Here is a 12,409-nt window from a genome sequence, read left to right on the forward strand (position 1 = left end):
AAAGTAAATCTTTTATTTAGTAAAAACAAATGACAAAAATAAGAGATTCAAATATTCGAACTTAGGTCTTATATATTAAGAACCAAACATCTTACCACTATGCCAACATCCTAAGATGTAAACATAATATTCTTTTAAAAAACAAAGTTTTTAATTTAATTTTAAAAACTAAAAAAAAAATGAATTTTATTAAATTAATTAAAAAACTTGTTTAAAAAGATTTCAATCATGTATTTTTAAAAATTAAAAGATTATCTTCAAATCTTTTTAGTTCCTCCTCTTAAATCTCAGAAGATAATTCTTTTTTAAACAAATTTTATATTTCTAAAACTTATTTGAAATCTTGATTTAGAAAATTCTGCTTTTCTTTTGAAACGTTTTATTTCTTCACAACAAACCCTTTTTTTAAAGAAAGAAATTGTATCCTGGATTTCACTGTACCATTGGGTTTTGCCACCAGAAGCAAGTCTATGGTCTCTGCTCGCGCCAATCAAGCATACTGCCTATTTTAGGAAAAAAAGAATGATCGAGATCGATCGACCGACCAAACACGGAGACGTTACGTAGCTATCCCGCATGTAGACTTTTCCATGATCAAACTTTGAAAATGGAACAGGCTCAAAAATTCTCAATTCGCCAATTCCAACGACGATGATGAAATTGAGGCGTGGAGGAGGAGTAGGCTAGAACACAATAATTGACAAATTTGAGCGTGTCAAACTTTTGTGGTCCAAGATGGTAAAGAAAAGGGATTTAGAAGTACAGAGGAGGAGGGTAGGAAGGAATTATGAAGAAGATGAGAGAAAGAGAATGTAGGGGAGGAATGAAAGCCTCAAATTTCCTCTATTCTGGTTTTCTGTGTGTTCCTCCCTTTCCATTACCGCCCTCTTTAAATACACCTAAAGATAACAATAAAAAATAAAAAGGGGCCAGAGAAGAGAGAAAAAGAGGGAGGAGAAGGAGGGAAGGGAAGGGAGAGGAGGCCACGTGGTTTGACGGGGAAAAAATCAAAGGGAGCAAAAAACGGTTGATATCAAACGTTTAAAATAAAATCTTTATTTCTAAATTTTATTAATAAAATCAAAATCTTTAAAGAAAACATTTTTTTTAATTTAAATTAAAACTTTAGCTTATAAACAACAATAAAGTAATCTATTTTTAATGAAGATATTTAAAAATAATAATAATAAATAAAAAATAATTAAAAATTAGTCGGACCAATAAGGTTGTCTACAAATGGTATAGAAATTTATTATTTTAATAAAAAGAAAAAAAGTCACACGTAACAAATGAATGTTCGTATGATATTTTATTATAAGAAAATTTGATGGTAGTATAAATAATAGAAAACCCATAAAATTGTAAAAGAATTAATAAAAAAAAAGGACTTACGACTAGAGTAATAGATACTTTCAAATTAATATCAAAATATAAATAAACAAATATCCTTCAATTTCAAATTAAAAAGCAAAAAAATTGTGTTAAAAGATAAAAAAATAATTAGTTATTAACATTTAAAACTTTAGATATCTATAAATAGGTTGATGTGATATTTTGAACCCATGAAATAATTTAAGCTTCGAAATTCCTGGTCCAAAAGAACTTCGGAAACCTAAAGCGACAAAAACAACTCATTTTCTTCTTTAGAAATGGCAATGGCTATGACTATTGTTCCTGTTCTTGATTCTATAGCAACGACGGATAATTTTCATTATTTGATAGTAGGCTACAATTTCGAGCCTTCCGATCAAAGTCTGCTGGAGAATTTTCTCTTTAATAAGATCTACGGATACAAATATCTTCAAGATCCTGTATCCGATTGTGATCTCTATGGCCACAACGAACCTTGTGAAATTTGGAAATCTTTTGGTGGTATTGACAGTGAAGGTCTTTATTTCTTCACTAAGTTCAAGAGGTCAACGAACAACTCTAGACAATTATCAGCTCATATTACTCGAAAGATTGACTTCACCGGTGGGAGTTGGAGCAGCGAGAATACGCTCGACTATTGTAAGCGCTTCAAGTACATGGTCTAATTAGAACCAACATTATTCTTTAAAATCTTCTTGATTTTGTCTAAGTTATAAATTTTAATGGCAACGTAAGATAATATAGGACCAAAGGCCAAATTTTATTTTTATTGATATTTAACTCAAATATATTTAATTTGATGAGGGACCCTTTAATTTCGAAAAGGGTCCTAAGTTTAATTTAGTTTTGAGAAATAATTCCAATCAAAGCCAAATATTATTAAAAATAAGATTTTATTTTATGAATAATGTGTTTCATGACGGGGACTGGGGTTAGAGAAAATAAAATCTAAAAAAACCCTAAAATTATTAAATATATATTGTTACTGTTTTAATTCTTTTTCTTCACTAAACTTATTATACTTTGGTGTGGGTATATTTTTAATTTTATTCATTATATTTGATTTAGTGTTGCATGTTTTAGCAGATTGGTTTAAATATTGTAGAATTAATTTGAAAGTTAAATGGAGTTTGACCATTGTTATTTATAGTGAAATTCTATGAATTAAAAATCAATGATATATTTGATTAATTTAAGGTACGAGAGCGATCGACTCCTAGAACACCATGCTAAATAGATCATGCACGAATATAGCCTGCATGAGGATTGTATACTCGAAAGTGCAGATCTTAATTATGTTTTGTGCCGTATTAGAAAAAAATGAAAGGCATAACAAGAAAGGAAAGAAAATATGTTATTATGAGACGTCGCAACTTGTTGAACAACCCGTCATGGCACCGAAGACGATCTACAACTTACCTTGCAGACGAAAGATAACCACCAACCAAGGTACTAGTGATTATGTGCCTTGTATTCTTGCTAACCAAGATACTAGAGATGTGCTTTCGATTACTGAGATGACCATCAACCAATAGCAACGTGCCTTGGATTCTTGAGATGACCACCAACCAAGATAATAGTAATGTGCGTTCGATTCTTGAGATGACCACCAACTAAGATAGTAGTGATGTCCTCTGGTTGCGTAAGACAGCCACTCATGAGGACATGAGTGATGTATTTTTCTTTCTTGATGTGACCAACTATGAGGACATGATTGATGTATTTGACTTGCTTGCTACGCCCATTGGTCATGATACAAGTGATGTGCCTAAGATGCCTATGAATACCACAAACGAAGATCCTAGTAGCACATCCTTGCCTGAGATGACTACCAATGAAGGTACGAGCAACATGTCTTACTTATTTGAGATGATAGCCACTAATGAGGGTGCAAGTGATGTGTTTTATGGGCCTGATACGACCACAAACCAAAAAGCTAATAACGTGTTCGAGACAATTGCTGATAAAGAAACTGTTCTCGAGAAATGGAAAGCTCATCTAAATATTGACAATTTAGATGATTTAGTTGATTTTTAGTAGCGATTTTGTACGAAAAATCATGGGATCGTATAGATTGATGAGGGTGCTAAGAATGTGCTAACCTAGTTGGGATGTCGGAGTGCACCACCTACTTGCTCCTATCGTCACCATATAATATCGTCGGCCTTGCTGGTAATTACTCTATCTCACAGTAATTGATCTGGCAAACTTTAAAGTGGCACAAATTTTCTTTCCCTTTTGATCTGATGGAGGATTTTAACCTTCTTTTGTCCCTCCTCTATTTAACTGAACTCTGTTTTTGATGTATACACATAATTTTGGTGCATAATTTATTTATATAAACTTTGAACAGCTGAGTTTTGAATCATAAGGAAAATTTTTTGTGGTTATTTTATTCATTTGCTCTCAAAATATATGTGCAGGTATTCAAGGGGCACATAGCATGTGTATAGCTTACGCACTTACCAAATGTGATATCTATAAGTTGGTATGAGTACACTCTCCACTTCTAATGCAAATTTAAGCCATCATTAAAAAAATATAAAACATCAATATTTCCTCCATCTTTCTATTTTTAAGTCTGAAAGTTTGATATTTTTATCAACATTTACCAATGTTCTAATTGAAATTTTGCAGATAAGCAACGGTGTTGGGACAGTTTAGATGATTTAGTTGATTTTTATTAGCTATTTTGTACAAAGAATTATGGGAAAGGATAGATTGATGATGGTTCTAAAAATGTGCCAACTTAGTTGAGATATTGGAGTGCACCACCTACTTGCTCGTATCACCCATATTTTTCATTTTTTATACATATATCTAGTCATAACGCTTTACTATGTATTTGATGAATATGAAATGAAATTATACTGTTACGATGATGTAGCATATTTTGTTTAATTATTAAGCCTTCTTTCTTTTCCGCTTTTGGATGCAAGAAAAAAATTGCTTGAAAATCAACTCTAATGAACTAAATATAACTATATAAAATCATTTACATATGGTGTTGATGGTAATACCAAAGCACTTGAACAGTTAACTTTTGTCCGTGATTTTGTTAAAAAAAACGAACTTCCAATAATGGCCGTTTATCTATAACATTCAAGTGACAAAATATCGTGTAAAAATATCATTCCACGCTTTTTATATCCTCTTAAGGTATGATTTTGAAGATTTTAAGTTGTCTTCTAAGCGACTGTTTGTTTCGTGGCGGGTATCTGGATTCCCACATTTGTTTTGCGGTAATGTAAGATATCCGAGTATCACGGGATACCTATACGAAGGCATTCGAATCAATTTGGATGTCTTTTTGAAACATGGGTTGTCTTTAGCATGTGAGTAGTAGGCTTGCCCAATATCACATGGTAAATATTGTATTTGTTCTGACTTCATTTATTTTATATCTTATATTTTTTTTGTTATTATTATTATTTAAAAAGTTTGATTTTAATGGTTTTGGTTGAAAATAACATCATTTTACTTTATTATTAATATTAAAGATAAAGTTTAAATTAGCTTAAACTAAAAAAAATGTTAGATTTTGATTTTATTAACAAGAAAATAAAAAAGGGTTTTGTTTAGATTTTGTTTTATTATTAAAATAAAATAGATAAATAAAAAATGATTTTATTTTTAACTAAATAATTTTATTTCAAAAAGATTTTGTTTTAATTAAAAAGGGATTTTGTTTTTACTCATTCGTTAAAATTGATTTTTATTTCCTATTTTCACTCGTCAAACCCAAGGTACGTGACCTCTTCTCCCTCTCCTTCCTTTCTTTTTCTCTAACTCTCACTTCTTTTTTTCTAACTCTCTTTTACCCTCTCCATATTACCGAGAGCACACAGAGAAGTATGAGGATAATTTCTGACAAAATATGGTACCGTTTTCGAACGGGTGTCGTAGGGTGCTAACACCTTTCCTACGCTCAGTCGACTCTCGAACAAAAAATCTGTTTTTCGCAAATCAAGTCTTTAAATAGATGACCAATCACACCTTATAGATGGTTGTGTTGGGTGTGTTGCCCTAAACTCGTAGTTTGTATTTTGTAAAAACAAATATCTATTTAATAAAGTTTTATTCAATAAATTTGTTGTTGAATCATAGCTTTGCATTGTCCAAAATCCAATAAACTAAACATCCAAGGTTATTTTTTATGTAATCGGGACAGTATATATACTGGGTATATAGTTGATATACGGGATATATATTTGATATACCCCTGATATATGAATGGATAATATCCCGTGAATAACCTAAAGGGTCTATAGTATATGGATAAGGCTGGGTACCTTATCTTGGCAACACTATGGATACGGCCCACTCTGTAAAGGTTACAGACGACTCGATCCAGGTCGTTCGTGTGGAGACATGCGAGTGGGGGTATCCTGTACAATGAGTTTGTATAAGACCAGACCGCGAAATAGGCAATCTTTAGGTGTAACACCGTTAACTAATAGATTGCTATTTCTTAGGATGACCAGGCAACTCATTCTCAATCTTCAGTGAGTTATGGACTCCTGCCCGTGAGGACTCGTCCTTTGATCTGTATGGGTGAGAGTGGCCCGAGTCGCCGACTCAATATTCCTACCATTTTGGGGACGAGACCGAGTGGGGAGCTGGGAACATAACTTCACAAGATGGAATTCACTCCTTCCCGACTTTAGGGGAGTAGATGAGTGTTCCCTTAAATGCTGACTCCGGGACTTGAACAAGGGGCCCCACCCTCTCATTGGCCGAGAGGGACTTCCGGTTATTGGTTGGACTATAACTGGGTTGTTCATTAGAGAAGCAGTGGAGTTTAAGGAGTAAGATATAACTCAAGGGTAAAACGGTAATTTGACCCAACTTGAGTTACGAACACTCGTGAAAGATTGACTCGTCATTAATGGTCATATATCCATGGACACGAAAACATTCTGCAGTGAGAATAGTGCAACTGCGGGTCTTTAGTGGAATGACCCGTAGTTAACGAATCTAGATTAACTCGGTCAATGAGTTTGACCGATTAATCTTGCATCGTTGGAGCTTCGGATCTGTAGAGCCATTAGGTCCCCTTGCTAGCTCATAACGGGTAAAACGAGGATCAAATTTTTGGAAGAATTTGAACTGTTCAAATTTCTTAAGGGATTATATGTATATTGATACATTATAATACATAGTTAATTCTAAATTAAAACTATATATTATGAGAGAAATTATTTGAATGAGATTCAAATAAAATTAATATCAATATGATTCATATTAAAACTATAGGTTAAAAATTAATGCACATAAGATGTACATTAAATCTATAGGTTATACAAGAGAGAATATGGTTTAATTAAATATGAGATATTTAATTAAATGTTAAATAATTAATGGTTAATTATTTAATATTAGATTTAATTAATTAATTATTAATATTAATTATTTATTAATTTGATTAATAAATTATTTTATATTACATTTAATTAATTAATTATTAATTTGATTAATAATTATTTAATATATTAATTAATTAATATTAATTATTAACTCTCCTTGTTAATGCAGGGGAGTGGGGAGTTAAGTGACGTGGGGTAACTCCCCACGTCACTTGTTTTTCTGGGAAAATTTTGCAGAAGTGTTCTGCAAAAATAAACTCCCAAGGTGATGCTCTCTCTGTTCAAGCTCTGAATAAAATTTTCCCTCTCGTTCCAAAATAAACTCTCCCACAAGAACGATCTTGTACCCAGAGGATAGCGAGGAAGGCTCGGTGGTGGTGTTCGAGGGAATTTTGTCGAAGAAACGTTCTTCAAAGGTATTGAATTTCCTCTGTATTTTCCCTCTTTCAATTTCGATTTTGTATCCCTAAAATCAGCAACGAAGATCCACTTCCGCTCTGGGAATCACATCCCTTCAATTGGTATCAGAGCCAGGTTGTAGTTCTAATTTTTTGGGATCAAAATCGTTAAGTTTGGTGGGTGATTTCATATTTTCGAAATATGGGATTGCGGGTTGGAAAATTTCCGGTTTTTCGCACCTAGATAGTGTTTTACTTCGTGATTTGATCATGTAAGGGCCCGGTGTTTTGGGCATTTAGTTTCTGTATTGTTTTTGTAAGTCCGAGTCGCTCGAAAATCGTTCGTGGCGTCGGATTGGGCGGAAATTGCAGAAAACAGCGAAGAAGACGAAGCAGACTGCACAGACAGCGCCATGGCGCTATGCAGCAGTGCCATGGCGCTGCGGGGCAGCATAGAGCGCCACGGCGCTGCACTGTACCGCCGCGGCGCTGTGCAGCTCCATGGAGCCATGCCAGGGCGCCGAGGCGCTGTCTCGGGTGTTTTTCGACGCGGTTCCAAGGCTCTGGTTCAAGGTTCGAGGGCAGATGCAGTCGGTTTTCTTATTTTGTTTTATTTCGTTTTCTTAGGGTGCCAAAAACCGTTCCAACTTTGCTATTTAATTATTTTATGCATTATGAATGTGTATTTTAATTAAAATCATATTGCATATTGTATGCCATATAGTTTTAAAATCACACCATAGGGTTACATGCATAATATGTATGTTTGATATATAGTATGTATGTATGGTCATGCATCATATAGTTATAAATGTTATAATGTATGATTGCATGTTTTATTTTCATAATTAATATAAGTGTTGTATTAATTAGATGAAAATAAAGTTGCATTGAGCATGACATTATTTTGGATAATATAATTATTATATTAATGTATGCTTTCAATGCATGTTTATAGTTTTTATTTCTTAAAATTTTATAAGAATTATAAAATGTGGTAGATGGAAATTAAAATCTATAATAAAGAGTTGCATGCAAACATAAGGTCTAAGTTAATTAATTTAAGGGGTTTAAAATTAATTAGACCTTAGGTTATATCTTCTAATGAGATTAGGGGGTAGTCTTTTATTTTGTTTTAACTAGGTTTAAAATGAAATAACAAAAGACTAAATATAAAATGTTGTCTATAAAGGAACCCTGTCTAAGGAAGGTTCTGTCTAGGCTGTGGTATTTAAGCTAACCGTAAGGGAACACCTCTACCTTGGAACCGACCTGGAGGTTGAATTAGTCAATATTTTATATACAAGCAATAATATCGTTGGTTCATTAAAGTGTTTAACGAACTAAAACATTATTGTACAACTTCCGATATAATAGTTATATTGGGCTGACTAAAAATACACTTAGTTAATTTCACTTAGCCGGGATTTATCTAAGTAATATACCCTAGTCTTAGAATACTAAGTGGGAGCAAAAGAGAATATGTAATATACAGCGTATATATTTGATATACAAAGTATATATAACATACTTTACTCTCTCTCTCACGTTCTCCTTTAAATTCACGCTGTGAGTTCCATGCTCGGCCACGTGTCGCCCTGGGCGCGGCCTCTCTACGGAAGGTGTTTGGATGATTCAATATCGAGGTGAATGGAGATAGTGTTCATAGTAAGTGGGAGAAGGACGTGTGACAACACATCGTGCGGTCTCCGCCATTGGTTTGCACCGTGAGGTTTCATACATAACCTGCGTGTCGTCCTGGAGCGACCATCCCTACGGATGGTTCATTGTATGAGAATCAAAATCAAGGCAAACTCCAGAAATGGATAGGAGTCTCTTAGGTTTTGCTCCAATATTTTCCTTCCCTACGGCAGGATTATTGGGGTGGACCTCTTAGATCCTAAAATGTTGGGTCACACTTACGAGAAGTTGTTAAGTTAGTTAGCAATTTCCTGACCAAATAAACGATGACTAAAATTTATAGGAATAAGAGTTCTTCTGGTGTAAAATTTAGTTGAGAATGTCTCAATTCAGTGAAGGAGTACCTGTCCGCCCTACGGTGGCTGTTGCTCTAAATCACTGAAGCGTCGTTGCAAAACCATTTTGTTAGGGTGCTTAATTACTTTTGATAAATTTTGATTGGGTTTAAAAGGCTAATGCATGAAACTAATGTAGATTTGTTTTTACTTTCAGCATGTCTACTTCTATTATTGCACTCTTAGCCGCACAAAGACTTAATGGCGAAAATTACAAACAATGGAAGTCAAACCTAAATAGTATTCTCGTGATAGATGATCTTAGGTTCGTCTTGCAAGAGGATTGTCCTCAAGCTCCTGCACCTAACGCCACTGTGGCGGTGCGCAACGCCTATGACAGGTGGATCAAGGCCAATGACAAGGCCAAGGTCTACATCTTGGCGAGCATATCTGATGTGCTTGCCAAGAAGCACGAGGACACGGTCACCGCTAAGGAGATCATGGACTCGCTGCAGAGCATGTTTGGACAACCGTCCTCACAGGCTCGACATGAAGCCCTTAAGTTCATTTACAACTCCCGCATGAAGGAGGGTTCATCAATGCGAGAACACGTTCTCAACCTGATAGTCCACTTCAACGTGGCTGAGTCGAACGGGGCCGTCATAGACGAGCAGAGTCAAGTCAGCTTCATTCTGGAATCTCTTCCGAAGAGTTTCCTGCCATTCCGCAGCAATGCGGTTATGAATAAGTTGAAAACTCTTACCACACTCCTAAACGAGCTTCAGACCTACCAGTCTCTTATGAAATGTAAGGGACAAAAAGGGGAGGCAAATGTTGCCACCTCAAAGAGGTTCAATAGAGGATCGTCCTCTGGAACCAGGTCTGCGCCCTCTTCTTCTGGAAGTAAGACTTTTAAGAAGAAGAAGGCTGCTGGTAAGGGGTCTAAACCTGACTCAGCTGCTGCTGCCCAGAAAGGCAAGGTCAAGGTTGCAGAGAAAGGAAAGTGTTTCCACTGCAATATGGACGGGCATTGGAAGCGCAACTGCCCAAAGTACTTGGCCGAAAAGAAGAAAGCCAACGAAGGTAAATATGATTTACTTGTATTGGAAACATGTTTAGTGGAGAATGATGACTCCGCCTGGATACTGGATTCAGGAGCCACTAATCACGTTTGTTCTTCATTTCAGGGAATTAGTTCCTGGAGGCAGCTTGACGCCGGAGAGATGACTCTCAAGGTCAGAACGGGATAGGTCGTCTCAGCTGTGGCGGTAGGGGAGCTCAAGTTGTTTACAAACAAGAATATGTATCTATTATTAGATAATGTGTACGTTGTTCCTAAAATTAAAAGGAACTTAATTTCAATTTCTTGTTTGTTGGAACAGATGTATTCAATTTCATTTCATTTAAATGAAGCGTTCATTTCAAGAAATGGTGTTAATATTTGTTCAGCTTTACTTGAAAACAACTTGTATGTGTTAAGACCAACCATAACTAAAGCAGTTTTAAATACCGAGTTGTTTAAAAATTCTAGAACTCAGAATAAAAGGCAAAAAGTTTCTCAAAAGGAAGATACCTATCTTTGGCACTTAAGATTAGGTCACATTAATCTCAATAGGATTGGGAGGTTGGTTAAGAGTGACATTCTAAGTAAGTTAGAAGACGATTCTTTACCACCATGTGAGTCTTGTCTTGAAGGCAAAATGACTAAAAGACCTTTTACTGGAAAAGGTTATAAAGCCAAAGAGCCCTTAGAACTTATACATTCAGACCTTTGTGGTCCGATGAATGTTAGAGCTCGAGGAGGGTATGAATATTTCATCTCTTTTATCGATGATTATTCAAGGTATGGTTATTTATACCTAATGCAACATAAGTCTGAAGCCCTTGAAAAGTTCAAGGAGTACAAGACTGAAGTTGAAAATCAATTAGGTAAAACCATTAAAACACTTCAATCAGATCGGGGTGGAGAGTATATGGACTTGAGATTCCAGGACTATATGATAGAACATGGAATCACGTCCCAACTCTCAGCCCCTGGTACACCTCAACAAAACGGTGTATCAGAAAGGAGAAACAGAACCCTGTTGGACATGGTTCAATCAATGATAAGCTAAGCTCAGTTGCCTAACTCGTTTCGGGGTTATGGAGTGGAGACTGCAGTTTATATTTTGAACGTAGTTCCATCAAAGAGTGTTTCTGAAACACCCTTTGAGCTATGGAAGGGTCGTAAACCTAGTTTACGTCACTTTCGCATTTGGGGATGCCCGGCACATGTGCTCATGACTAACCCGAAGAAACTGGAACCTCGTTCAAAAGTATGCCTATTCGTAGGTTATCCTAAAGAGACGAGAGGTGGTCTCTTCTTCGATCATAAAGAAAACAGAGTGTTTGTATCGACAAATGCTACTTTCTTAGAAGAAGGCCATGTTCGAGATCATAAACCACGGAGTAAGGTAGTAATTAACGAGATTTCCGAAGAGGCTACAAACACGTCAACAAGACTTGTTGATCAAACTGGCACTACAACAAGAGTTGTTGATGAAGCCAGCACATCGCGTCAGTCGCATCCACCTCAAGTGTTGAGGGTGCCTCGGACGTAGTGGGAGGATTGTGTCACAACCTGACCGCTACGTGGGTTTAACTGAAACTCAAGTTGTCATACCTGATGACGGCGTCGAGGATCCATTGACCTATAAGAAGGCAATGGAAGATACTGACAAGGACAAATGGGTCAAAGCAATGGACCTGGAAATGGAGTCGATGTACTTCAATTCCGTTTGGGAACTTGTAGATCAACCTGACGGGGTAAAACCAATACGGTGCAAATGGATCTACAAGCGAAAACGAGACGCCGAAGGAAAGGTACAGACCTATAAGGCGAGACTTGTGGCAAAAGGCTACACACAAAGGGAAGGGGTGGACTATGAAGAAACTTTCTCCCCTGTAGCTATGCTTAAGTCTATTAGAATACTTTTGTCCATTGCCACATATTATGACTATGAGATATGGCAAATGAACGTCAAGACTGCTTTTCTGAATGGCAATTTTGAAGAAAGTATTTATATGTCTCAACCCGAAGGGTTCATAGAACAAGGTCAAGAGCAAAAGGTTTGCAAGCTTAAACGATCCATATATGGACTAAAACAAGCATCTCGATCTTGGAACATAAGGTTCGATACAGCGATCAAATCTTATGGTTTTGACCAAAACGTTGATGAGCCTTGTGTATACAAGAAGATCGTCAACAACACTGTAGCCTTCTTAGTGTTGTATGTGGATGATATTCTACTCATTGGGA

General features: G+C 35.8%; 1 protein-coding gene across 1 annotated transcript; it reads left to right on the plus strand.

Moving 5' to 3' along the window:
- The first annotated feature begins 1,649 nt into the window (after window positions 1-1,649).
- Window positions 1,650-2,695, plus strand: LOC148211243 (NAC domain-containing protein 74-like). The gene is made up of 2 exons (XM_088123946.1): window positions 1,650-2,030; window positions 2,609-2,695. The coding sequence occupies exons 1-2, from the start codon at window positions 1,650-1,652 to the stop codon at window positions 2,693-2,695; spliced, it is 468 nt and encodes a 155-aa protein (XP_087980072.1).
- Window positions 2,696-12,409: the final 9,714 nt, after the last annotated feature.

Source organism: Momordica charantia (genome assembly GCF_013281855.1).
Source record: "Momordica charantia cultivar OHB3-1 chromosome 5 unlocalized genomic scaffold, Mcharantia_2.0 BLBB01000005.1, whole genome shotgun sequence".
Lineage (NCBI taxonomy): Eukaryota > Viridiplantae > Streptophyta > Magnoliopsida > Cucurbitales > Cucurbitaceae > Momordica > Momordica charantia.

Bases quoted from the DNA above. Each gene is read 5' to 3' on its own strand.
- LOC148211243 (XM_088123946.1), top strand. From the start codon at position 1,650: ATGGCAATGGCTATGACTATTGTTCCTGTTCTTGATTCTATAGCAACG. The intron at 2,031-2,608 runs GTCTAATTAGAA...CATGCTAAATAG, and splicing joins GTAAGCGCTTCAAGTACATG to ATCATGCACGAATATAGCCT.